At 42.5% G+C, this 27822-nt stretch overlaps 1 protein-coding gene across 7 annotated transcripts; it reads right to left on the reverse strand.

The window, feature by feature from the left end:
* Positions 1-6231: 6231 nt before the first annotated feature.
* On the reverse strand, positions 6232-26577 carry ARFGAP1 (ADP ribosylation factor GTPase activating protein 1). Of its 7 annotated transcripts, none has more exons than XM_036395525.1 (15): positions 26464-26577; positions 26108-26245; positions 22599-22662; positions 21657-21766; positions 20516-20687; positions 19508-19608; positions 18747-18833; positions 18155-18251; positions 16738-16794; positions 16512-16544; positions 15306-15335; positions 13472-13528; positions 12106-12165; positions 10909-10985; positions 6232-10451 (listed from the first exon to the last, which is right to left on the reverse strand). In XM_036395525.1, exons 3-15 carry the CDS (start codon positions 22656-22658, stop codon positions 10124-10126), a joined length of 1269 nt encoding a protein of 422 aa, XP_036251418.1. In that variant the 5' UTR covers positions 22659-22662; positions 26108-26245; positions 26464-26577; the 3' UTR covers positions 6232-10123. The 7 variants fall into 7 exon arrangements, with proteins under 7 accessions (XP_036251418.1, XP_036251417.1, XP_036251420.1 ...); XM_036395524.1 differs by having other exon boundaries at positions 6232-10454; XM_036395527.1 differs by lacking the exon at positions 15306-15335.
* Positions 26578-27822: the final 1245 nt, after the last annotated feature.

Here is a 27822-nt window from a genome sequence, read left to right on the forward strand (position 1 = left end):
AGTAATTCATCAGCAGGCAGTGAGTTTGCCGTTGTCTCCATCAGCACAGACTTCCAGGCTTACATCCCACTATCCCATAAATGCTCCTAAATCCACCCACCTGCGCTGGGGGTGTGGGAAGATCAGCATGAGGAGCAGGAGACACGGGGTAAAGGCACCACGGTAGCTGGAGGCACTTTGGTTTTGTTCTGGCTCCCTGCCGGTGGAGGAGCAGCAGAGGGAACGAGCGGGGCTGGGCAGAGCTCAGCGCTGCCGTCCAAGGCAAACAGCGGAGCAGCGGGATGGGCTGGGATGGGATGGGATGGGATGGGCTGGGATGGGATGGGATGGGATGGGCTGTGCCCACAAGGCTCCTCTGTCCGGGCTCTGCCGGGGCAGCTCTGCCCGTGTCCCCTGGCCAGAAAGGCAGAACAGCCCCGGGACGGCTCCTGGAGCCTCCTCCGGGCTGGCCGAGCCAGGCTCAGCTCAAGGGGGGCGCCCAGGGCAGGCTGGGCTGGTCCCTGCCCTGCTGCAGCATCCTTCATTCCCAACGGGAGCACAGTGGGGAGAGCCCCCCAAATCTGCCCAGCCCATTCCTCACTGTGCTCCTTCGGCTATGGAGAAACTGCTGCTGCTTTAATCATCATAACTATCTTCAATCATTGCATAGTAACTATCTTCCTTAAAAAAAAAAAAGTAACTATCTTCCTTTATATATATATATATATATATATATATATATATATATATATATATATATATATATAGTAACTATCTTCCTTAAAAAAATATAGTAACTATCTTCCTAAAAAAAATATATATAGTAACTATTTTTCTTTAAATATATATATATATATACATATATAATAACTATCTTCCTTAAAAAAAAAAAAATATATATATATATATATATTATAAATACTCAGCTCCAATCCTGAGAGTGTTTTACAGTAACAAGGTAAAGGATTTCAGCTCTTGCCAGCTTCTTCCATGAAAAACACAGAAGGAAAAAGCTTACTTCTCCAATAGATAACCTTGTAAAATGTGTCCTTTAAAATAGACATTAATGTTTCTACTTGAGACACACAAAAAAGGAAGAGAAGCTACTAAAAATATATTATCTCCCCATCTCAAGCTTGGGGAACAGTCAAGGGAGCAGAGTGAGGGCAGAGCAGGCAGGGGTATCTGGGGCTGCTGAGGATGGAGGGAGCTGTGCTTGGAAAGCTGCCTGTGAGGATGACGGGCAGGGGGATGGGCTAACACTTCTCCTGAGAGGACAGAGCACCACTGTAAACCTGTAGCTGTCATAAAGGAGGTGGCTGGAGTGGCTGTTTTCCCAACAAGGACCAGGGCCAAGCTCATGAAATGAGTCAGCGGCCTTGAGACAAACTCCTTGACAGGAGGGTTTTCCCCTCCAGATGCATAAACTGTGCAAATTATCAATACTGGATGTTAAGCCTCAAAATCTAAATTAATTTTTAAAAGGAATTAGGTAAATTCATGAAGGACAGGTCTTGGTATTGAACATGGAAATCCAGGTGATTACTTCTGTTTTCAGTGATGGAAGTTACAAGAATACATTAGTGGAGAGCTCACTCACAATTTCTTCTCCTCTTTCCCTGATTTCTGGTACTGATCCACACCAGAGCAAGGATCCAGGCCTGGAGGAACTTCTGCTCTCCTTCAGCTCAACACTCTGAATGTCACAACCTCAGGGCTTTTTACTCTGACATTTAATGGGAAGAGCACCTCACCAATTCAGGAGCAAAGGGATGTTAAACCAAAACCCTGTGCTCACAGCACTGAGCTCTTTTTTAACCTCAGTAGAGTCCTTTGCAGATCTGAGCTTTCCCCCAAAGCGTTTTGTTCCCTTTTTTGAAGGGAATGTAGGGAATACACCCAGCAAGCTGCTGTTAACTCCATCCTGGAGGTGACAGAATTTCAGGGTTGGGAAAAACAATCCCTAAATATGTCTCCCTCACTCCCCCTCCATGGAGGGATTAATTAGATTGAATTAGTTGTCAGCTCAATCTGCAGATGAAAAGTGCTTTCCCCAGCATGGCTTTGGAGTCCAACCTACAATGGATGTGCAGAGTCCCTTCACCTAGGTCTCCCCTCCAGAGGAACTGCAGTGTCTGAATTTTCTGTTTCAACAGATTAGGAAGTAGTTTGACTCATTAAGCGTTCAGAAAAGATAGAGGCACCTCTGGGTACAGCCAAATATCCTTGTTTTCAGCTCCCAACTTTGTTACATCAAATAGAAGGTGCAGTACTCTTTGATTTTTTTTGTTTCCTTCTTTTTTCCCTAGCAGGGCTGAGGAAAAGACAGGAACAAATCAGATGAGTTTGTTTTAAAAAGCTGTAAAAAGATTAAAAAGCTGTTTATAAATCTTGCCAGGAGTGAGCACAGAGGACACCAGGAGCTGTCACAGCCATCCTTGTCCCTGGCTGCAGAGCTTGCCTTAGTCCTTTGCCTAAATTTTGTCCTCTCAGTGGCAGTTCAGGCCTGCCTTTCAAGCAGAGAGCTGGAGAAACCTCCCGTGCAAGGGAGCAGAGTCTGGCAAGATCAGGTGCAGATTTTTCCTGCTCTGAGCTGCCCATCTGATGGCAGCTGGCAGCCAGCCAGCACTGCTCACCCCGCACACCAAATTTGATTTCGCTTAAACAAAAGAAAACCCTAAAAAAACTTTAAAAGGATTTCACTGCCAACATCAACACAATAAAATCCCTGATTTGATTTGATAAAATCCCTTCCCCTGGCCAGCTGTCCTTGCCAGAGAACATTTCCCTGGGGGCAAGTCCTTGTCCCCAGCAAGGTGTGCTCACCTGGGCTGGAGCCCAGAGCTGGGCTGGCAGCAGAGTGCCCAGCATTGTTTGGGAGCCAGGCCCTCCCTGCTGCTTTGGGAAAAGTTGTTTCTATTCCAGTAAAGGTCACAGGCCACTCCCAGGGCTATTTGTGCTTAACTCATTGGTGCCCGGGCCACAGCAAACACCAGAGGCCACCTGGCATCAACCCCTCCACTCGGAGCAGCACATCAGCAATTCTGCAGCATCTTGCACAGAGGTCCTTCATCCACAGCAGCCAGGGAATGCTCCTGCAGCCAGCAAAGCCAGCCTGGAGGTTGCTGTGCACCAGGGAAGCACATTGCACCCTGGAGAATCCTGCACTCCTGGGCTGGAGTGGACAGCAGTGCTCTCAGAGAAAAGTGGAAGATTTATTTCCATCTAGTGGCAGAAAACGAACACGGTATTCAGCAATTTCTCACTACTCAGTTATAAATCTGAGCTGGAGCTCTCCTGTCATTGAGTGTTCTTCATTTTGTTCCAGAAAAAAAAAAATTGGGATGTTTGAGCAATATGTTGCATATTTCTACAGAAAGGAGAGGCTGCTAACCCGAAGTAATTAACTGGAAGCCAAAATAATTTGCTTGGCTTCAAAGTAACAAACAGGGGGATCTTTGTTGCCCTTAAAATTGCAAACAAATACAGGCTCAGTCCTGGTTCTCCAGAACAGAACTACAAGTAATAGAACTTCAGTTGGAAAACAAACAAGAAAACAAACAAACGAACAACACTGCAAAATTAAATTCTCCCATGATTGCATTGCTTCGGGACCTGAAGCTTCAATGAAAACACCACCAAGTACTCACCTTCTTTATGAACTAATAAAAGTTTTCAATGGGAAAAAAGAAAACCAACAAAGAAAAAATGACAACAAAAGAAAGGCTCTTACACAACAAGACACAGAACTTTGTCACCTCCACTTCCCCATTCCTCAACAAATTCCTCTCTGCTATGCTTTGTGCTCCCTCCCAAGGTCTGGGACCAGCTTAGAGACACACCTTGGTGTGGGCAAGAAGCTTAAGGGAGTTGCAGCAGCCTCAGCTTCAGATTCTATCTCTTCTTGCCAGTCCTGCAGTAACACTGGGCAGCTTGACCTGACTGGTGAAGCCCTGTCTGGGCAGAGTAGATTTGTAATTCAAGTCCAGTGCATTGAGCTGCTCCCCAAAGGTGACAGCTGATGCCTGGGGTCAATAGGCAATTTGTGAGCACAGAATTAAAACAGCAATTCCCTCTTGAGTGGTATCAAGCTTCAATGAAACAACAACACACAGAAGATATTCTGTAAGGAGGAAAATTCCTCGTTTGACCTTGATCACGACAGCCTTTATAGAGGCTGGCACATCAATTTACATATATTAACCATCCATGTCAGCAGAGTAGGGAAAAAAATGTATACACAAGTGGGTTTTGCCCCAGGTAGTAAAACACCATTCCATTGAAGGCAAGATGGGCAATCCAGTGCAGAACTGCTGATACCAATCTCAATCAGAAGTGATGAATTTTTTTCATAAAAGACACACTCCAGCCTTTCTGCTTTTCCTGGCAGAAGCTTATTTATCGATTGTAAAATTCACCAGCCTCAGCAACGCTGAGCAGCCTCTCTGAGGGAGCACACTTTGGCAGGGCTTTTATGGACAGACAAGAACTGGTTTCCAAAGTGTGGAGAGCTGATAGCACTGGATTTTCCTGCTGGAGCAGCAGTCATGATCCTGGTGAGGTACAACATGACTGTTCTTGGCAGTCCTTGCAGCCAGCCCTGCCAGAGACTCGGTCTCTCCCACTCGTTCTCAGCAACTGCAAGTACAATGAGGCTTCTCCTAGGAGATCTTTTCAGTATTTTTTTCATCTCTTCTGGTTTTAGCCAGTTTAAACATTGCCATCAGGGCAGTGTTGGTGAAATTCAGGTTGGAGGCAAAGCAGCACTTGAGGATAAACCCAGGGTGGTTTCATCTCACCTAAAGCAAACGTCAGTGCCTTGCTCAGAGGAGGAGCTGACGTTTCCTTTCCTGCCTTCCTGAGGAGATGCAGCCTCTTGCTGACAGAGCACAAATGGCTGGAGCTGACACAGCCAGGCAGCCTCTCTTGGTCTCCTGTAAATCAGTGACTGACCAGCCAGGAATGATCACACTGCAGGTCTGTCAGAGCTGCAGGGTTTACAGCTTCCCCACAGGATAACACAGCTCCATCTTGTTTTCCTCTTGGGATTTTCAAGTTTTCACCCCATGGCTGCATCCTGCAAACCTCTGCCAAAGCAGTGGGCAGGGGCAGAGCTTCAGGGGGGTCCCTGTGGAGTTTGGGGGGTGATGGTGAAGCTGCTGAGCCCAAAGCCTGCAGCAGGTGGCTGCTGTGGACAAACCTTCTGGAAGAGGAGGAGAGCACGAGGAGGGAAAGCAGGACACATCCCCAGTGCCTGCCTGCACACCTCAGAGGGCACCAGTGTTTGGTTGTGTGGAGTGGGTGAGCTGTGAAGCCCAGAGTCACCTCCTGAGCCTGCACCTGCCTTGCAGGGCACCTACACAGATCAACAATGGCAGGGAGCTCCAGCTGGACTTGCTGCTGGTCTGGGATCAGAGCACTGAGTGGGACATGGCAATGCAGCAGTGACCCTGTCCTCCCTCAAGGCCAAGCCTTGTGTCTTCTGGTCTCAGTGACTGTGCTCAGTCTGAAATCCAGAACACACATCACTGCTTCCTTGGTGTTGTCAGAATAAAGGGCCCAAATCCTCTCTCCAGAACCAGCATGTGCTGTTTACTTCCAGTAATCCCATGTGAAAACTTTGCACCCCACACAGCAGCCCTTACAGGCAGAATGGACACAGCCTGTCCATGGAATAATAGCAGTGATGTTATCAAACACAAATGGCCTTTTTGGGTGCAAAAATCAGTAAAATTACCTCCACACAGCAAGTAGGATTCAGTCCTGCTGACCAAGAACATAATAGAAGATATTTTAAATTTGCACAAAGCCAAGTGCAGTCATCTGGAGTATTCACGTGGCTGTTTGGCTCATGGAGGAAACTGGAATCTGAATATGGAACCCCACCACAGCTGGAGGATTTGTCAGAGACTCTCTTCTTTCAGGAAAACTGCTTTAAAAGTTGCCTTTTTCTGCTGTAGTAAGTGCCTCTGTAGACAAGCTAATAAAACTTTCAGAGTACATAAATTTATCTGCACTTTAATTTCTATTTATAGTTCTCCTTAAATAAGGAGGCAAACAATGTCTCCAAACTGCTCCTAAGTAAGAGTCTGAAGTTAGACTCTGAAACTCCAATGAAATACAAAGAAGTTTTTGGCTCTATTAATGTTGGCAGTTTCCTTTCTCCTTTGTTACTGGCAGGGAAGAATATGCCTGACACCAGCACCTGGCTTGAAAATTAACTGAAGTCTCCTGAAAAAGGGCTGACCACCGTTCTGCTCCAGATCTCTTTGCTTTATTAGAATACTCTTTAAAAGATGACACTGCAGTTCAAGTCCAGAACCACTCTACAGAACAATGAATAGTGTTCACTGAAATCGCCATTCCTGTGAACTTCACAAAAAAACACAGCAGGAAAATTAAAGATACAGTACTCCAGACTGACCAAGTTTCTGCTGGCATGGAAATGAAAGAGGGTTCTGCAGCTAGAGGCCACTCAGCCATTAGATCAAACTCTTAATAATGGCCATGGAAATGTTTCTTGATTTCTGTTTAAATCACTGATTGCTCAAACCTTTACCTGGGTCACTGAAATTTAGTATTTCAGCCAGAATAAGCTAAGAACTGAAATACCTGTGTAGACTGCTACTCTCCAAGAGGACCACTGTATCTTTAAATGTATCCTGGATTAAACAAAGGTTTTATCTACACTTGTTAAATTATTGCACAGACCATTACACTGACAAGTACATTATGAACCCATGGAATGTTACAGTCTGGCCTGGAAAATAAAAGCAGCAGCATTATCCTTGAGGTCTCAACCATGAGGGAGAGCTGGCCCAGCACTTCTTGAATTGTACTAATTATTAACAGGTTTCAATACACAAATGAAACATTTAAAAATAATCCCTAACTGCCAGGATTATGTTTGGGAGCATTCTCCAAGACTTTCACTGTTTTGCAAGTGGCACTTAGTTTGATTTCTTGACATTTTTCTTGTATCAGACTACCTGCAGGAATCCAGCTGTTCTGCATTTTCCAAAGCTGAAGCCATACAAAGAAATAAAAGCTTGGGTCACCAGGGGATTTGAACCAGCCATTGCAATGTTCAAGTGGTGCAGCAATTTCACCTCCTGCACATCTCCTGGCAGTTTGCATGACCTAAACCTGTGACTCAGGGAGTGGGATGAAGGAGAGCAGAGCCCATGGTGCCACCATGGCCCTGACACCCCACATGCTCAGATTCATGGCTGGGTCCTCCCTCAGCCAGGCAGCCTCAGCTCCAGCAGCCTGCACTCAATGCCTCTGCTCCTCATCAGGCCAAAAGGGGAGGATTTGGGGAGAGGAGGAGGAATTTAAAAAGTCTGATTCATAAACACTTGCTCTGCACATGCAACTTGATGGGATTTTCTTCACAGTGCAGAAACCTCCCAGCCACCTACTCTGAAAGTAAGTAAAATTCAATAAAACAGTTGGCGTGCAAAAAAAGAAAATGCCTTTGTTTTGTCCTCTCCTCTGGAAGGCATGATGACACATTCAGGCTCAGACAAGTCATTAAAAAATGCCCATTTGCCCATCAAACTGACCAGCTGGCACACTGGTTTGTGTCTGCAGTTACACCTTCTGCCATTATATTGGTTTATTTGGATCTTCCAGTAACATCTTTCTGTCAGTTGTAGCATTTTGTTGCTCCCCTACAACACTGCAGAAAGAGAGATGGCAACTGTTCTGTCCTTGTCTCCTCAACTAGAGGAAAAATCCCTACTCAAAGCTTCTGCTTGAGCAGGGCTCTGGCTGTTCGATTTAGAACATAAAAGTTTCAAAAGCTACAAAAATCAAATCAGAAGAACAAACAAATGGCTCATGCCAATTGTGGCTGCAAGTGATACATAAATAAACCACTTTTGTCCCAGGCAAAGCTCACAGCAGAGGAGAACATGCACACAGACATCACAATAGCACTGACTGAGTGGACTGAAATAAAGATTCTCCTGCCACAAGCCATTACAGGAGGCTTATGAAAGAGAAACTGTAATAAACTTATACAAAAGCTGAACCAGCTTCAGACTGGGGAGCAGACACATTGACAAGGAGGCAACAGAGGTGTAAGCATAAAAAACCAAAGTTATGTTTGACATGCAGCTAAGCTATGACAAAGTTATACCTGGAACTGGAGAAAAAGTAGGAAAAAAATCCTTGTTTTAGTCAGACTGTGAACTGCTGCCAATGGTTCCATGAGCAGCATTGCAAAACAAGAGCTCTCGTGCCTTTGGCACTTCCACACGGTCTGTGGCAGCAGGGACACCTTGGGAATGGCTCAGCCTGGAGCAGCACTTGGGTCTGAGCAGCTCTGGATGCTGCAGAGGCTCAGAGACCACGAGCTTCAGACCATGCTCTCAGGAGAGGCAAGGGGGAAAAAAGAAATCCCAACTCTCACAGAACAGGGTGAGAGAAGACTGGAAAAATATTCTGTTCACCATCTGAAAGATCCTAGGAATAGAAATACAGATTCAGGCTGTAAACAGAGCTATTTCTAGTCAGGCTTAAGCCTTTAAAATCTGCTACTTATGAGGAACTTTTATTTCCTTTTTAAACTGTTGATATTACTATCTGCTCAAAAACCTCTGTAAGGAGTAAAAGAAGTGGAGTGTTATTTAAGGTAACTTTGAGACCTTCAGTTGGTTGTTGAACAAATTAACCAGTTTTTAAAAGAAAAGGCTTTTTAGGATCTACAGGGTTCACAGAAAGAACTCCATGCTGGAAAAGCAGACCACAGAGAACATCATGATTTGAGTTTTCAAGTGAGCTGATTGTTTTCATGATGAGGTTACATTCACAACCCATGCCCCAAAATAAAATGGGTACCTATGATACCTCTGATGTTAAAAGTCACAATTCTTCTCTATAAGTTATGGTTTGTGTCATGCAAAGAGATTTGTTGGGTCAAAACTGACACATAACTGAATCTCCTGTTCCAGTCCTTAATGCTGACAAAGAGTTTCTCATGTTTCCAAAATAGTGTTTCTTTAACAAGATCCAGGAAAAAATGTGGAGAAATATATGACAGAAACAGAGATACAGCTTGACACACTAAAGAAGCGCTTGGAAAACATCTGCTTAAATTAAATTTTACTATTAAATCCAGACATCTACTCATCTTGAAAGGGGCTTGCTGCCAGGCTTTTTCCTCAATGTTTTTGTATTTTCCACCCATTTTTTCTTGCTGGAATCTTCTTTATTTTTTTCGCTGCCAGGTTGCCAAACAGATGTCCAGAAGGACATAAGCAGCAGAAAGACTTCATTTTTTAACAGCATTAATAAAATACTAGACAGGTAGAAGGAAGAAAAAGAAAAAAGAGACTACATAAAATACTCAAACTGGGGCAAGGGTGTAGGTGAGGAAGGAAAACACCACAGCTTTGCTGTATCAGAAACTACAACTGAGAGCAAACTCAATCCATTGAGTAAGATGGGCAAATAAAGCCATTCTGGATATCCCTTGAGAGCTCAGGTCAATCCTTTAAGTTTACACAAATTATTATCTAGCTCTAGATTCCTTCTGAATTCTAAAGGAGAAAAATAAGTTTTCAACTACTAAAAAAAAATAATGTCACAATGTTTAAAAACAAAGCTTCAATAAAAAATATGTTAAAGACCATCTAGAATTGCCAGACCCCTTGCAGTCAGAGCAATCCATAAGGCATTGGAACTCGATGTGTCCAACTGCAGCTTGCCCAGTTAATGGCTGTCTTTCCAAGTCATACCCCGTCCTTTGTTTGCATCAAACACCCCAAATCTCAAATTAGATGAGGACTGGATGAACACCTATTAACCTACACATGCAAGGTTGTGCCATGGAAGTGTCCTTGCACTGATTTGTTTCCTTTAACATTTGTGTTAAGAAAGTTGCTGTAGCCAGCTCCAATAGTGCAAGGAGAATATACTTATCACTATCAAAAAGGGAGAGCCACCTTTATGTAAGAAAAGATTCAGATGCTACTTTTTTTTTTCCCTATATTGGGGTAGAAGGAAGGAGAATGAATGGGAAGCACAAACAGATCAGAAAGGTCAGCCATGATACTCCAGGTGTGTGTAAAACTTCCTCCCCTCCAGCAAACAGCACAGCCTCCCTTTCCCAGCTGTGCAGAGCAGGGTTAACAGAGTTCTAAAAGTCATCCCATGCATTTTTTGTTGCCTTAGGAGGTTTTCTGGTCTTGCTCTCCCCTCCTGTGTTCTCCCAGTTGGTCTCCCAGTTTTCCCAGCTGTCGCTGTTACTGTTCTTGTTGGAGACCGTTCCCGAGCCCCACACGTCCCAGCTATCCGAGCTCTTCTTCTCTGTGGAATTGTCCACATAGGTCCAGCTCTCACTGCTTGGAGATTTATGAGCTTTTGGTGCATCTGAGTTGCCAAAGGTATCCCAGAAGCTTTGATCTACAGCATTGTTCTGGTAGCCCTCCCCTCCACTGTTCTGGTAGCTGTCTCCCTCAGCTGGTCTACTGGGGGATGGGGGGGAAAGGAAGGTAGAAATAAATTAGTTATGCCAAATGTAACAGTAAAAATAAATGACCCCAAAGAAAACTGTGATTCTACTCCTCCTTGCTTAAAAAAAACCCGTTGATGATAAAGGAAGAACTAAATATTGCTCCAAATGACATAAGCTTGTTATCTAATTCACAGATTTTGTTAAGAGATTTAACAAGCCCTAGGAAAGAGAATGTGCATTTGGAGTAAGTTTTAAACCAAAATGTGTGCACTGCTTTGTTCTCAGTTTAAAAACAGTTATAAGCAAAGTTATATTGAATTCCTCCCTATTACATAGAGGAAGACTATCAGCAAAGACAGAATAAGTTCTTAATACTGAAAAGTTACCTTTCACTACTATACTACAGAGAATATACAGGAGATAAAATTATGTGTTCAAAGAGATAGAAAGTAAGAACAAAAAATTACCTGTCAGAATTATCATCTGCTTTGCCTGAAAAGAAAGTGGTGACATCTCTCCATCCCTTACTCCCAACTCCCTGAACCTAGAGAAAGAAAAAAGACACTCCATTCATTTGGACTGAACCAACACCCCTGCTGAGTCCAACAGCAAAAGCCAGGACAAATTCCTCCACTTGCTTCCATAAATCAAACACATTTATCTCAGAGCTCATTAATGTTTCTGATGGGCAGTTACATGGTGGATGTAAAGAACATACATTTGGCAGCACTGTGCTGCTGGAAGAGGTGGGAGGTAGGTCAGGTTTGGCTTTTTCACCCATTGTAGCATCTTTTGAAGCTTCTCCTAGACTTCCTTGACAAAAGTACTGGAATTAGTCCTTACATAAAATTAAACTTAATGAAAGCACTGCTGTTTTATCATTAATGTAACTTGTATTTATATTTCTACTGCTCTACACAGCTACTTTCACTCTGTTTCAGCATTATTTTACTACCCATGTAAAACAGGCCTAAAGTTGAGTCCTGGAATTGGATCAGAAATACAACTTCTGAAGTGGCACCGTGGAAGGTACTATTCTGAGACAGAGACAGGGAGGATGAATCCCAGAATTCAGCCTGAGAGGTGCCAGGCTCTAAACAGAACACATAACATAATTCATTTTACTTTATTCAAGCAGTACCAAAACCTAAGACACTGAGCTAGTCTATGGAAGAGTTTCCAGTGCTGACTTTCCCAGTGCTAGAAGAGACACACTCCTGGGTAAAACCATGCAAGTTACCCCAGCAGCTGTTAGTTTGTGCAGGATTTCTGAGCTTGGCAGCCTCAGCCACACTTACCACGTCACCGAGAGCAGCGGAAGGCAAAGGAGAAAGGTGCAGAGCATTAGCAGCTTTTACTGTACCAGTGGAACACAAGCTGTCTCCATATTCCCTCACACATTTTCTTTGCTGTTTATAACCACCCCATGTCCTCATTCAAATTACTAAGAGGACACCACCAGGCCTGTGCAGCTTTAAACATCCCAAAAAAAGTGCTGCCAGCTGAAAATTCCACTTTCCAAATTTCTCTGTTCAACACAAGCGCAGACCAAAGCTGCACTTTGAGGTTTTTATTATTTTTGGGGTTTTGTATTACTTTTATGAGAATATGGAGACTGGCTTGACTTGTTTGGCCTCCTTAAAGCCAGGCAGGCCACCTCATACCTTGCTGGCCAACTGTGATACCCCCGTGGTGACCTCCTCAAATATTTTCCCCTCTTTCACCTATGTGGACCAAAGTATTGGTAATTAGTCATAAAACAAAGTATTACTGAAACCTTCAGACAACCTCATTTGTGCTTAACAGCTAAAATGTCAAAAAACCCAACCCCAAACTGAATCAAAACAGATTTAAGTCAAAACTAAGTTAAGAAAATGATATATGAAGTCTGTTGATCTATAGTAGAGTGAGGCTCAGTCCTTTGAGTTTGTGGGAATTTTCTGTGGCTAAAAACCCAGTGTGAGGAAGGTATCACACCCAGTTTGAGAAAGGTATTATTTAAACAGAGTTCAGGTATCATTACACTACTGCTGAGCAATAAAACACAAGTACAAAAAACATCTACAAACATGAAGCTTTATCAATATATTCTACTGCATATAAAGATTGTGTTAAGAAACATAGCAGATCCCTTTTATTCTCTTTTATAGATGCTTATTTAAATATTAAAAGGGCTTTGAATTTTGGTGGAACACAATACAACAGGTACCTTTCACCACTTAATAAATGGCAGTTGTTCCAAAGCAAGTGATTTTGCATAACCATATAGAGAATAATTATTTCAGAAAGTAACACTTATTTAGAACTAACAGTACAACATCCTAAGGGAAATGGATCTCTTTTTTTTTAAACACAAAATGCATAATTTCTCATTAAATTGTCCTACAAAATAAAAAGCAGCTCAAGGAAATGCACTCTAAAATATAACCCTGAAAATAATGCATCTAAGCCCTCTGAAATAAGCTGTGGATAATTCTAGGGAATAGAAAACCAATTAAAGTCTTCTCCTGTGGTTTGAAATGCCATGTAAAGAATGGTAAATTAATAAAGGTAATGGAAGGGGAATTAGTTTGCAATATGATTAAAACATTCTCTTCAAATGGCTCAAAGATGTTTGACTGAATTAAAATAGAGCTGGCAGGTAGGTAAAACACTAGGAACTTAACACTCCAAGATACAACTACTAAATAGATATAAATATATATATATATACTTAAACAACTGATTTTATATCCAGTTAGGGTGCATTTTCCCCTTGTTCCATCTTCCATTATTGAAAGCATGAAATCCATAAAATGGTACCTAACAAAGAGAGAATGTGGCAGACTCTGGTGGACATGAGAGAGGTAAGTGGAGGGAGTTTACCCTCATTAACATTTCTCTGATAAGAGCCTAACTTGGAGTTATTTGATGTCTCCCCTTTACAGAAAGACCCCCTGAGAACCTGGGCAGCTCTGGCAGGAGCAATCAACCACTCCCTGAGTGAGCACAAGCATTTTTCTGCAAGCCATTTACTAGATCCAAAGTTACCTTTTCCTGTGCAGGTTTGAGAACATTTTCATTTAATGTCTGACCTAACTCTGATGCCTATTTAAAAGCAAAACAAAAACAAAGTCAGTTATAGTATCTTTTTAAAAAAAACAATAAAACCCCACAGCCAACAACTTCTGCAGGCTCATTTCTCAGCAGTGTATCCAAAAACACAAGAAGCCTTTAGCTTTGATTCATACAAGCAGAATGAAAAGCTGAAAAGCACAAACAAAGTGCTGCAGAAAACATTAAAAGACAATAAATTAAAATCAGATACACATGGCAATAGATGCCCAGAGCCCAAGCAAAGTCTGACCTTGCACTGGAAGCAGAAGCAATGGTGCAACCAGCAGCAGTTTAGAGGATGGGTGCCTTGCTAATGCCTGCAGCTGAATATTTGGAAGAACTGTCCTCATTTCCTCTTATTTTTCCATACTAATTAAATTACTCATAGAAGTAGATCTTTTTGGCTGATTTTCCCCCAACTTCTCTGTCTTGTAGTGCTCCAATTATCATCTGCTAGTAAGAGCCCAAGTGTTTCTGAGCAATACATAAGAGCCAAAGCTGTGAGAGAAGATTTTTGTTATTTTCTTGAAAGCTCCAGGTTTGCAGGGAGAAAAAACAATGAACTGCAGAAATCTGTTGCAATCCAGAACAAGATGCACAAGGATATTGTACTTCAGAGGCAGCTTACAAAATCATAAGTCTATAGTCCAAGTCACAAAATTACTTTCCTAAGGCAAAGCTGACAAGGACAACAGGTTTAGAAGAGTTTGAAATCATTCCTTGCCCTACTACTATAATAAGCCTTTGAAAGATTTAAACTTTCTTCAGAAGTGCCATACCATACTGAGTGCCTCCAGAATTCTCCTGGTTAATCCAAAAGGGCCAATATGCCAAGAATTAAGTTTGATTTCCTAAGGGTTCATATTTGATTACTACCATTGCTCAGGGTTTGAGCCTTCACTCATGTTCTTCCTGGGAATGGAGCACCTTCAACATCTTTCCTGCACAGACTCCCAGGTGTGTAAGAAGCCTTTCCCTAAGCCACAGCATTCCCAGGATCTCCCCAATAGCTCCAGTACTTCTACTCCTTACAGGATAAAAATTCTTTGCTAAGCAAAGGCAAAAGGAAATCCTACTTCCACCTAGTGAGAAACATGAATGCAAATCACAAAGAGATTGTTACCTTTGGAAGTGAGGCTATAAAGTGTTTAAGAAAAACAAGAAGGGGGTGTTCTCACCTTTGAAAAACCCTCTGGAGTCTACTGAACCCAGCAAAGTGTTTATGTTTGGTAATAAAGAGTGTAACACACCCAGACTAACAGTTCAGGTGTTCAAGTGGAGTCACTGCTAGAATTAGGAAGAATTCTTATTTGGTCTCTTACTCAGCCACATAATTTTGTAGATATGGAATGGAAAGATTTGGGTACAACTGTATTTTCATCTAAATCACTTCATCCTTCCTACCTATTGCTGAGTTCAAGACAGCACTTTAACCACCATAACAAACACCTCATTCAAGTGTCTGCCTTCCAGCAACACCCAGCTCTTGGCACATTCCTGAGGCAGACATGCAAACAGAAATCCTGAAATCATCAGAGTGTGGACAGCAGCACAGTCAACTTTCAGACAGTGCACAGCTCGGGTATCTCTACCCAACTTCACAAATTTTAAGTAGGTTTGAAGAAATGTTACCATACAGAACACACAACATTATTCTAAACAGGTTTGATGTAAGGCAAAGAAAGAAAAGACAGCTCAGGAGCAAATGCACATATTCAGCACGAACAGACAAGGAGTCCATGCACAAGAACAGATGTGAGGGTGTTACCGGCTCTGGCTGCTGCTTGTAGCCCCAAAACTTTACCCAGAGAGCAAAAGAGAAAAGAGCAAGGAAGGTAGAAGCAGCTTTTAGCAAAAAATTGGCAGCATTTTTTCAGGCAAGTTAAGTATCATGAACCTTTTTCAACTTTTTACATCTACTGACAAGAGAAATAGTGAAATGTGTTTGGTCACTGGGCCCCACATAAACTTTTAACCAATGTAGTGCATCAAAAATGTGTTAAATCTGTTCTGCAAAAGGTCAGAAGTTTCAGGAACAAAATTTAACCTCCAGTAACACAGCTTAAACTGTAGAGCATCATGTTGCTGTAGTCCTTGTCAGTAGATGTGATGAGCTTTTAAACTTAATATAGTTATTAATAACACTAAAGAAGGAGCAGCTTTTATTACAAAAGGAAAACTGCCAGAGGGAGTGAAGAGGAAGACCTGGAGAAAATTTAGTTTTTCTTAAGCCAAGCAATTTCAAAGCTTTGAAGTAGGAAGTTTGGGTGCTTTAACAAGACATTTTTGTTGCAAACATGCCCAAGTTTGGCCATTTGAAGGATTAATATCCCAGTGCATAGACCTCTCTGAACACCTATAAATATCTGCATCTCATTCAGAACTGGACAAATTAAGAATCACATGCTTTTATCACTTTTACATTTGAATTTAAAACTTTTCCTTGCAGACAGATCTTGCATCTGTCAGAGCTCTGTGTAATCAGGTCTGACTGTCTCTGTTTTAACCCCAGTTTGATAAATGAAATCCCTTTGTCATTGCTACTTTTTAAAACACACACAAGCAAGTTGATTTATTAATAACATTGAGCAGTTCACACTTGTAATATCTTACTAGGCTTTAGCCATGGGAAGCTGGCTTGCATTGTATTGTATCATGAAGAAAACTACTTCAAGCTAGACCACATTTAAGATTCACAGAAGTAAACCAGGGGTTTAAGTTTGCAAGCTCTGCAGCCTTTCCAACACATCCAACAGTAACAAACAGCAGAGTATCCCTGTTTATCTCTTGCTTAATTTGATCACTGCAGCTGATTGCAATTCCCATGGAATTAAAAGCTAGAACTAAACACTACTGTGCACTAAGAAGGAAAAGCACACTGGTCTGCTGATGATCAAATCTAAGTCAATTGGTGCAAGCAAACACATGGCACTTAAAGACAATTAGATGGAGTAAGAGCTAAATCTATAATCACCTTTTGACTTGCTTGAGATCCAAATCTGGTAGCCTGTGAAGAGAAGCAAATACAAGCAGGTTTACCTGGAATAAACCCTTTGATTTTTAAAGACATGCATTTAGAAATGCTGCATGATCCTCTCCAAGGTAATGGAGCTTTGGCAGAATTTCACAGTGAAAAGAGAATACCCATATCACCACCTCTAGCATTCCACTGCTAACTAAACCACATTTTATTTACTTACACCCTCTTTAGCAGCTGAGGCAATTTTGCTTGCTCCAGTTGTAAAACTGCTCCATCCCTTTAAAGAAAGCAAGAAATTAATGAGCTACATGTGAATAATAACAGCAAATAACTAAATTTTCATTAAAACAGATTAGCTGAAGTCAAATGGTCTAATACAGCTTGTCCTGCTACTGAGAGAAAATTTAGAGCTTCTCATTTAACTGAAATATAGCGATGAACTTCCAGTATTTGTGTGAATTTGAACAAGCCAGAGTGTTTCAGATGTTACTCTGCTGAAAATATGTACAAGTGTGGAGAAAAAGCATCCCATGCAGTGGAAGGCAAATTGTTCAAATTGCTTTCCTCACCAGGATGAACATCCATGCAAGGAACTCAGCCTCCCAGAAATACAGGGCTTCAGGACACCCTGCAATGTGTGTCTGTGCTCACACGAGGGCATTCCAGCCAGCACATTCAGGGAGATCCTGACTCACAGAATGGCTCACAGGAACACTGTTGCCTCTCCTTGGCTGTCTTAGCTCACCTGCACTACACTGCAGATGTGCTTTCTAATCTGAACTCTCTGGCCTAAAACTGTGAGATACCTAGAAAATATTTAGCTGATCTATAGCAAGCAGCCTGTGGGATCACCTGGAATATGGTGACCAACCTGTTCAAAGGCTCAGGCATTACCTTTCTCTAGTAAGTTCTAGTGAAATGATTCATTTATTTATTTTTTAAATCAACAGTGGAACTTGGTGTGAGTATTTAGGTAGTGAGGCTCTAGAGAGGGCTGTTGGCCACTAACCTTGGTAGAATACCTTGCTGTATTTCCATATGACTCCAAACCCCAAATATTGCTCAGCACTGTGACTTTGCAGCCTATCAAAGCAGCAGTATGGCCCTGACTGCCTCTGACTTTATTCCCATTTTATTTCAACAATGCATCTTTCACTATCTCTACTTGAATCACGACAACTGCTCAGCCATATGCTGTTATCTCTTCACACCCTGTCACAAGTATTTCAAATGTTTTCATCACTGCTCAGGGCTTCTGGCACCCACATAAACACACATTTCAGTTGTTTTCCTCTGAACATCCCTAACATGGTTAACGGATTTAGAGCTATTCCTTACAGGTAATTACATTTTTTTTCCTTCAGCCCCTTTGATTATTATTTCTTAATCCATTGCTATATCCTCACTCATTTCTATGAACTGATATCAGACATAATTCTTAGTTCTGCTCAAGTTTCTCCATTTTGCCTGTTAAAGTCCATTGGTATCATCTTCACTCTTTGAGAATACAACCAATACTCTGCATCTCTCCATATGCACCTGCAGTCTTTAGTTTCTCCTCTCCATTCATGTTCTCCCATACCAGGGGCTAAACCTGAAGAGAACAGTAATTCAGAAAGCTCCAAACAACTCCTTACCGAGTACAATGAGGACATGGCATTATTCAGGAAGTCATCCTCTTTTTTTGGAGGGTTCACTGTGTTCCCAAACCCCACGTAGCGATTCTCTTGGCCACTGCCACAGGAAAAGGAATAAACAGTCCTTGTATCAGCATGCAGCCATTAAAAACATTAAACAAGAACTGAAATGCATGGAAGAATGACAATTGTTTTTGCACCTGGAAAAGAAAGTCCTGTAGCACCCAGCACCCAAAATACAAAACTACTCACTTCTTAAAAACACCAAGGATCCACTGAGGAATCCTAGGACAATACAATTTCCTCTGTGCATGCTAATGTGGTCTTAATGACTCTCCAGGTTTAACAAATCACTGACATCAGAAAGCTGAGTAAATCCTAATAAAGTGACACATGAAAATGAGAAAAGGAATGAAAGAAGCTTTATAAATGCCTCTGTTTAACTCAAATCAGATCCAACATACAAACAGAATTCCCTGGTTTGGGACCCACCACAATAACATTTGGAGTTACAAACTTTTTCTTCAACGCTTCAAACATTTTGTTATGCTAAAGAGAGAGGCACTCAGAAAGTCAGAAAATATTGCCTTACCCTTGGTAGGAGCTGACATCATCATTTAACCAGTCTTCAAAAGCCTTGTCAGAAGAGGCAGTTGCAGTCTGAGATTGTCCAGCAGAACTGAAATAAAACATTGAAGAATCAAAGCCATGTTAAGCAAAACCCACCAGCTCAGCAGTACAGCTTGATGTATATCACCATAATACAGGTTAGAAATTGATTATTTATTTCATCTATCAAGAAGGGAACTCTAATGCAACCACTAAAAGGCATGAAGCTCTTGTTCCTTTGATTTACAACTGCTTTTGCAGTTAACTTGCATCTTTAGTGCACACAATAACAAACACTACATGCAAAAGCAGAACAACAAAATTGCTGTGTTACAGATCTTTGATGCTCCCCTGGTAATTAGCAGCAGAAGGGAAAAGTCTGTTTCTTCTTCCCTGGCATCCACTCCCAAACTGGCACAGCACCACAGTTAAGGTGAGGATGTCACACACTACCTGTGAGTGACACAAATGTCTAATTTCAAGAGCATTACAAGTCAGGATAAAACAAGCATCGCTTCTTCCCTGCTCTTGCTCACTTCTCTCTGCCATGGTTTAAGGCTCAGGTGCAGGGGGTGGGAATTATTACAAAAACAAAGTCCTGTTTCCTCATACTCAATAACTTCAGCTTGTTCAGACACCAGCAGCAACAGGGTAAACCCAGCAGACATGAAACCAACAGGTTTTGATGCTGTGTCTGTATCTGGTGCTGTATCTGTACCAACATCAGGTAAGCAGGGCACGTACCGGTGAGCAGAAGACAGAGACATTTTAGGCTGAGGTGGGGTCCAGTTCCTGGCAGGAGAAGTTTCCATGGACCACTCCTTGCCTTCAGCTACTGTAGCTACCTACAAGAAGCAAAATAGTCAAGAATGCCAAGTCAGAGATTTCATATAAATTATAAACTGCTTCTGTAACACAAGGACAAGTCATTTTTCCAATTTGCTGCTGGATCACTAAACTTTTTTTCACAAGAAACCAATTTTTTTTCTGACTCCCAGGTTGTGATGTTGAATTGAACACTGGTTTTATTTCAGGCAACTGAAATAGAAAATTAGACAATTTCCTCAAAGAGGCAGGTTTGGTTTGAAGAGGAAAGACTGGATTCATGACATGTAAGCACTAATCACAGAGTAATGGAGGAACAGAACTACATTATTGTTGTATGTTACTACATACACTGAAGATTTATCAAATCACTTTGGATAGAACTGTACAGCTGAAGTAGTCAGTGAACTGAGAACTGAGACAGTTCCACTGACTAAACAGCTGCAAAAAACTACAGCACTGAAAATCAGAGCTCCCTCAGATAAATGCAGAAATGAAAATTTCAATAGAAAACTCTTACAAGATTTGGGAAGAAGCACTCTGAGACCTTTAGGGTCCAAGAGGGCAGTCCTGGACTGCCAGCTCTGAGGTACCAGACCCTTGGGATAACCTTGGGCTAAAGTAGAGAGAGTTACTCAAAATAAGGAAGTTAGTCCAGAAAAGCTCCTGCCTGCTCAAGACACACTTTCCTAACCCCACCTTATCTCCCTGGCAGGACAACATTCCTTTTCTCTTCTGCCAAATACTTGAGCCATGAACTCATTCAGGTTTACATTAACTCTACCAGGATTTCACATCTCTCACATTTACCTTTTCAGGTACCACTGCAGAGGTTCAAAAAATTGCAATTTCCCTCCTTTCAAAACCAAGTGCTTAAAAAGCACTTAAAGATCATAGGGGTGAGAACACACCTAAAACTGAGCCTACCTGGTCTCTGAACAGAGCTGCAGCTTTGCTGTTGTATTTCTCTTGCATTGTCCAGCAGGGATCATAATCATCTTGAGACTCCAAGAACTGTCGGAATTTGCTGTTACCTCCTGCTTTCATTTTCTCCAGCTCAATATCCTTCCACTTGTCCATGGTTACAGAACGCACAAAACTGAAAAGCAGGTTTAAACAAAATAAAATTTAGATCACAGCTTGTTATAATTTCATGCTGTATCAACAGTGACAAAAAAAAGCTTATTACAACCTATCTCAAAAGTTGAGAGTACAAACATCTTAGAGAACACTCTCCAAGTACAGAAAGACAGATCATCATAAGAAGGTGGGCAGATCCTCACTGAAATAAGCCAAAATCATGTCATTTATTGGCATTTAAAGGAGACAGTCAACAGAAGGCAAGTGACTGAAAAAGCATCTTCCTTCAAAGTCCAGAAATTAATTTAGCCCACTATGTAACAGAAACTTTTCCCATACTTCACTCTGCAATTTTCTTTTTCTGTCTGTTATCATATATTTTGATGGTTGGACTTGATGACCTCAGAGGTCTTTTCCAAACTTGGCAATTCTATGATTCTATGTCCTCATCTCAGAAATTTCACCTTTTCTTCCATGCCACAGACAGAACAGTTAAAAAGGCTCCTTTACTATGAAACTTCTACTCACTAATGAGCTTCAAGTCACCCCTGGAAAAGCAAAGAATGTATTTCTGAATGGCCTGCTTGCTTTGGTGATTTCCTTCCTGGACTTCCTCTCCTTTCCTCATGAGAGTAACTGTTCCCTGCTCTGACCCTATGGGGTCTCCAGAACCCCAAGCAGTTTTATTCCATAGACCCCATCTCAGCTGAGCACAGTTCTTGTAAAGCAACAAAAACTATCATTTATATTACAAAGAAAAAAGAAACCTCCTGAACAGAATAAAGCTATTTTTTAGACTAGTTTTATAAGCAACTACAGACAAGGCACAGAGAGCAAAGCCCACTTTGGAGAGGAGCATGAAGTAAAACTGCCAGTGAAATGTTGGATTTGAGACACTCTATACATTCCAAACCAACACATGCTGTTCACAGCCATAATGAACCCTGAGGTACTGCAACTCAGTCCATGGTGTGTTGGAAAGGCTGACCTGAGGTGAACTCCCAAGCCTCGGTGTTTTCCTGAGCACTCCAGACAGATCCAAATTCCATAGGTCACACTCACCCACTGGGGGTTAAATGCACCACATTCAAAACAGACCTGTGACAGAAAAACAGTTACTTCTGCAATCTGTCATCACTGTCCATGGGAAGTTTTCACAGCTCAAAAAGGCAAATCATGAAAACATCACACTCCGAAAATAATTTCAGAAGGAAGGGTTCTTAGTGTTTGGAAACACCTTCCCTGCTATCATAAACTTCTTTCAGATATTTATTTATGCTGCTTGGATTATAAAAATTACTGCACCAACTACCAAAAACCAGTGAGGAAATACAGACAAACAAATGGAAATTACCATGCAAAGAATTCATTTTGATTTAATTTCTATTGCCTTGAAAGAAAGTAACCAAACTGAATTCTTGAGGTTTCCTTGGCAAAAAAAAAAATTAATATTTAAAGTTTGGAACATTTTTTCAGTCACACTACAGTTTGGCAGTAAATGGTAGCAGATCTAAACAGGACTTTTTCTTTAGAAATAGCTTTATTGCTCATACAGTGCAACAACTTCAGTTTTCGGATTCACCACTCAAGATTTAATTGATATAAATAAAAGTGAATCTTTCCATGGACTATCACATTTAAGGTATAATCAAGCTACTTGAAAGGGACTATTTTAATTTAAGTTGTGCCTCAGACACCACTTGTTGAAAAGATCCCAGGGGCTCCAGCCTTACTAGAACTTCTGAAATACTTGTGCCAAATATGCAGCAATGTATTGTAATGCATACATGAGATATCCAAATTCCTGTTAGCATTAGTGAGCCACAGCACAAAGACAACAGCAGCTGTAGCAGACTCCAGTGTACATCTGGAGTAGGTAAAAAGCAAATGCAATTCGACAAAACTGATCTAAAGATCATCATTTTCTCACATTGTTCTCATCTTGTGCTCTGACTTCCTTGAGGACTTTCCTTGTTCTTGGACTTGCCATGATTCTGCAAAGGGAGAAAAAGAAACTAAGTGATGATTAGGGATTTGATGTTGGTAGGATGCTCAGTACCTCACAAGCACAGCCCTGTGACAAAGAGCCTGGAATCTAAACCACTGACTCACAACCAGCTGCAGAGGAAAAACAGACAAACCAAACCACTATAAACCCCACAATCTGGTTTTTCCATTTACTTTGCACTTTTGGGGTGATTTATTTATCTTAACTCCACCAGTGGAAAGGTGTAATTCAGTCATGGTTGAGAAGTGGGTAGGGGGTGATAAACACAGGAATTCTTCTATGTCACAAGTGGTATCAAAACAGACTCTGCTGGCTGCTGCTCCCAGGCCCATCCACAACCCTTCCTGAAAGCACTTCCTAACATCCATGATTTCACCAGATCACATGCACACAGCTCATCAGACCTATGCAAAAAATAGCAGAAACTCTTACACTTCAGAGAGCAGAACATGTTGTTAAAAGAGCCCTTTACTAGATGATACAAGAACTTGTAATTTTCCAAAAATATTAAGTTTGTTTGTCAACTGAATTCTAAGAAATTAAGGCATTTATTTGGACCTTTTACACAAAATAATATTGTAATTCAACAGGCATGTCTCACTGGCAGACCACATCATCTCACTCTAATTTTTATGACGCAGAAAACAGCAGGGAGTAGTGTCAAGCTATGGATAAAATTCACATTAAGACAAAAAATGTGATTCCCGCACAGTACATGGCCTGGAGAAACCCAAAGTACACAAAGCACTCATGATGTGAAAAACTACAGTGTAGGGTGCAGCATAAGGCTGCAATTTAGATCAAAAATAAATTCCTATTATCAACTAATAGCATCACATTTAAATTAACTTTAAATAAACAACATCTGTTCTCCCTTTTTACTTCCTCTCCATCTTATAATTTCTACTCCAGAAAACAAACTTCTAAGATGTAATAAAAGACAGAAGTCACCAAGCTGACTAGAAACAGAACCAACTGCTAAATGTCAAGCTTATTGGCCAGTCAGATACAAAGCATAAAACAGCAGGTTGGTATTTTCACCAAACACTGGTGTGAGAGGCAAAAATGCCTTGATGCAACTCTCTGTTCACTGTGCTGTTTGACCAAATAATCAAAAGTCCTTAGAACATCAATAAAATTAACAAGCTCACAATAATTTTAGAAGGTAAATGATTGTTACATACAATAGCCCTAGGGGATGGAAGAAGGATGTATCTTTAATAAATAAAGGAAGGATGTTTAAAAAGGTAAAATGCTCCAGGTAAGGAAAAATTGCATTTGTATGACTGACATCAAGTTCAACCCCTAAAGCAAAGCAGTACAATAAATAGTTCTGTGCATCACCCACTAAGATACCATGACTCAGAAAAGAAGCTCAGTGTTGAACCTACATATTGCCACTGCTAAAAGCAGAGGGTGTTTGTAGCAGAAGTCACTGCTTTTTATCCAAAGCACTTATTCCTCTGTAAACATCTTGCTGACAAATGCTTAATTCTGTGGAATTTAAGGCGAAGTGCTTTCACTGATGTTTAGAATGTGCCACTTTTGCAGCCTTAATTACTTTTTATTAGGGAGAACCAGGTAATTGTGATAAAAGTTACTGCAACTAGTGGTGAATCAAATCTTCCAGCCATCCTGCATGAAAATAAAACTGAGCACAGTTATTTTTATCAATAATCTAATAAAAATTGTGTAACTTTAAGAAAAGGAGAACGAAAGTGTGTCAAGTGACTTCTCATATAATGAAACACACTTTTTCCAACAGCATTCCAATAACATTTAGCCTTCCTTGACTTACTCATGTGCATGTGAGCAGGGAGGGAGACAGCACTACATGCATTTGCTCATGTCCTAAATAACAACCATAAACACATTTATATGACTCCCAGTCTCTATCTTCAATTCCACTATCTGTCCCTGGTGAGATAATAGAGAATTCTTCCTCTGCAGTACAGAAATTAAGTAAATAACTCAGCAGGAATAGCCAGACAGACAGCAGTGCACCCTCTGGGCCCTCCTCTCTGCCATTATTGCTGCTTGCTCTTTGCATGCCAACATCTCTTCCTCAGGAATGAATTTCCCCAGCATCTTCCTGTACATTACTGACAGCTTCCAAAGCTCCTCTCTTTGCCTGGATGTCAATCCTCTTACCCCTACCCTTCCTTTACCATTTTCCTCCTTTTTCACAGGTTTTCAATCAGAATAACCAACAGAGGCAGTCTACATGCAGAGGTCTTCCAGTCTCAATGGCAGATGAGCACTGCTGGAGCTGAACAGGAAAACCTCTTCCCACTCCAAGTCTGCACATGCCAGGAATTGTCTATAAAGCAGAAAGTTAAATCCATCCTCCAATAGCCAATATCCAGCCCCCTTCAGGGCTTATACACAAGTTTCAGATCTCCAGCTCCAAGGTGAGAGAGGAAGTGATTGCTTTTGGTTCTGCCATAACTACCTTTTTTAAAACAGAAACTGAAAGACTTTGGCCAACTGAACATACACCCACTCCACATGCACCAAGTTCCCTGACCAAATCATGTCTGCCTGGTGGGAAGGCAGAGCTTCACCCACACCATGACATCCAAGAAAAGGAGGAGGTAACTAAAGGCACCAGCTTTTCATCTTGTCCTCCTCCACCAAAGCATCTGGAAATAAAGGACAAAGTAAAAATGTCATGTTCTAAGCTTTCTAATAGGTAATATCTTTAGAGGTGCCTGGTTTACTTTTAATGATTTTCCCACAAAGCTTTAAGGGTTCAAATTATCATTGATTACCATCATAATACCTGAGCCCTGGTAACTGACTGGACATATAACCACTGTGCTGTTTAAGTTTCATGACTAAATACTGAAGAAAGAAGCCACCTGAAAGAAATGTACATTATTTTGATCTAGCAGAAATGGACACAAGCAGTGAAGGAAATGTTTAGTTTTGAGTAAGTTTCCATTGAAGAATATAAATATTTTTGACAAAGGTTCCAAAGTGGAAAGAGACAGCTTCACACAGATCAATCTCACACTCTTATTTCCCAAGCAATCAGCTCCCAGAGCACAAACTAGATGTACACCATGTGAGTTTTCTGGTTATGAAACTAACCAGAAACTTGCTAAATAAGCAAAAAGGCAGAAGTAGACTAGAAGTGGAAATAACACCAATAGCACTTTGCTCCTCTGATACAGCAGCAAATTCAGAGCCAACCTGCAAAGAGCTTTGCACTTCAGCACACAGAGAGTCAGTCAGCAGGTGACGTGGCCTGGTGACTTCATGGTCCTGAAGGCTCCCTGCGAGTCCCACCAGTGCGAAAAGGCCACAGAGGCTGAAGAAACCTTTGCAACCTCACACTGCGCCTATCTCCATGGAGCTGACACGGTTCTTCTTCGCAAATACATCAAAGACCGGTGCACACTTTTAAAGCCGAGTGGTTCTACACTCACCCGCCTCACCCAGCGCCTCGCAGGGCCGAGAGAAGGGCGATTCCTCCAGGCACACCTGCGCTACCCGGATCCCAGCGGCGTCCTGCAGCCTCCCTCAGAACATGGCCGGGTTCCGCCGAGCCCTCCGGCCTCTGCTTTCTAGGCAAGAAAATAACGCAGAAACAGCTGAAACAGCGGGCAGGGTGATGCCTCCTGCCCGCCACGCCAGCCTGGCACCCGCACCTCGCCCGCCCTCGGCACCGTCCAGTGTGACAGTGCGGGGGCCGGGCCCGAGCGCCGCCACCTCAGCGCTGCGCTGGGGGACACGGGCGGCCCCGGCACAACGAGCCCCGGCGCGGGGAGCCACGGGGACGCACCACGACCCTGAGCAACACTGCTGCCTCTATTTCGGTGCCGGTCCTGATCCCGGTGCCGCTCCTGATCCCGGTGCCGCTCCCGGTCCCGGCCGCGGCCCGGTCCCGCCCGGCGCCGCCGACGTTGCAGGGCGCGAGGCATTGTGGGCGCGCGGCTTAACCCGCTGCGGGCCGGGCCGGGCCGGGCGAGGAGCGCCCAAAACATTCGGTTCTATCCAACTCCCGTGCTCCAGAAAGAAGTTTAAGGGATTTTAAGGGATTTGTTCCCACCGGGCAAAGCTGAAATAAAGCTTTACACACAGCCTTGCGGGCGCGCTGCTCTCCGTGCGGTTCCAGGCTGCAAAAACGATCCCCGGGGTTCATCAATGAGGGGAGGCTGCCCGTGAGGGTGAATTATGTGGAATTCCGTGTTTTTTCCTCACTCAGCTGTTGATGTGAGCAAAGCAGGGTTTTCAGGTGATGGCCCATGTTGCTCCCAAGCTGGGAATAGCAGATGGAGATGGGCTGGTTGGACCCCCAGGCCTCCCCAAGCTTCATGTCCAGCTCTGCCTGTGCTGCTGTGGTCGCAGCTGGAGCACTGGGATGGTTTGAGGTACCCCAATCAATATATGGAGGAGCTAAAGCTACTAAGGAGCATCCCAAGGAGGCCACAGGGATGAGGAAGGGTCTAGGGAAAGCCATTAGAGGAGTAGCTGAGGGTCCTTGGGTTGTTCAGCCTGAAGGAGACTGAGGGGGGACATCATCGAGGTTTGTGTTCCTCATGAGAAGAACTGGAGGAGCATCTCTGCTCTCTGGTGACCAGCGATAAGATACAAAGAAATGGCTGAACCTGTGTCAGAGGAGGTTTAGGTTGGACATTTCGAAAGGTTCTTCCCCCAGAGGGTAGCTGGGTGCTGAACAGGCTCCCTAGGGAATGGTCACCGTCCCAAGGCTACCAGAACTCAAGGAGCTTTTGGACAATGCTCTCAGGGACGCATGGAGTGGGATTTTGAGGTTTCCTGTGTTCCTGGGTTGGACTCAATGATCCTTTTGTGTCCCTTCCAGCTAGAACTTTGTCTCCAGAGATCCTCCCAAAGGTGAGGGTGGATCAAAAGGAAAGAGCACCCAGAGTTGCTTTGTGATGCTTGGAAGCACGGGCCAGGCGAGCACATTTATGCTACTGCTAACTTCTTTTTAATCATCAGCTGTAGGCTCAGGGCAATGATTTAGTGTTTACATCTGAATCCCACAGAGACAATACGCTGCTCATTTCAGTGCAACTCCTAGTCTGGCCTCTGTACTTAATAAGTAGGCTATTATCTGACTATCAGCGCACGGGAGATTAACAGGAGCCATTTTCATTACCATTAATGGTGGCTACAC

Source organism: Molothrus ater, chromosome 17, assembly GCF_012460135.2.
Source record: "Molothrus ater isolate BHLD 08-10-18 breed brown headed cowbird chromosome 17, BPBGC_Mater_1.1, whole genome shotgun sequence".
In the NCBI taxonomy this organism is placed as follows: domain Eukaryota; kingdom Metazoa; phylum Chordata; class Aves; order Passeriformes; family Icteridae; genus Molothrus; species Molothrus ater.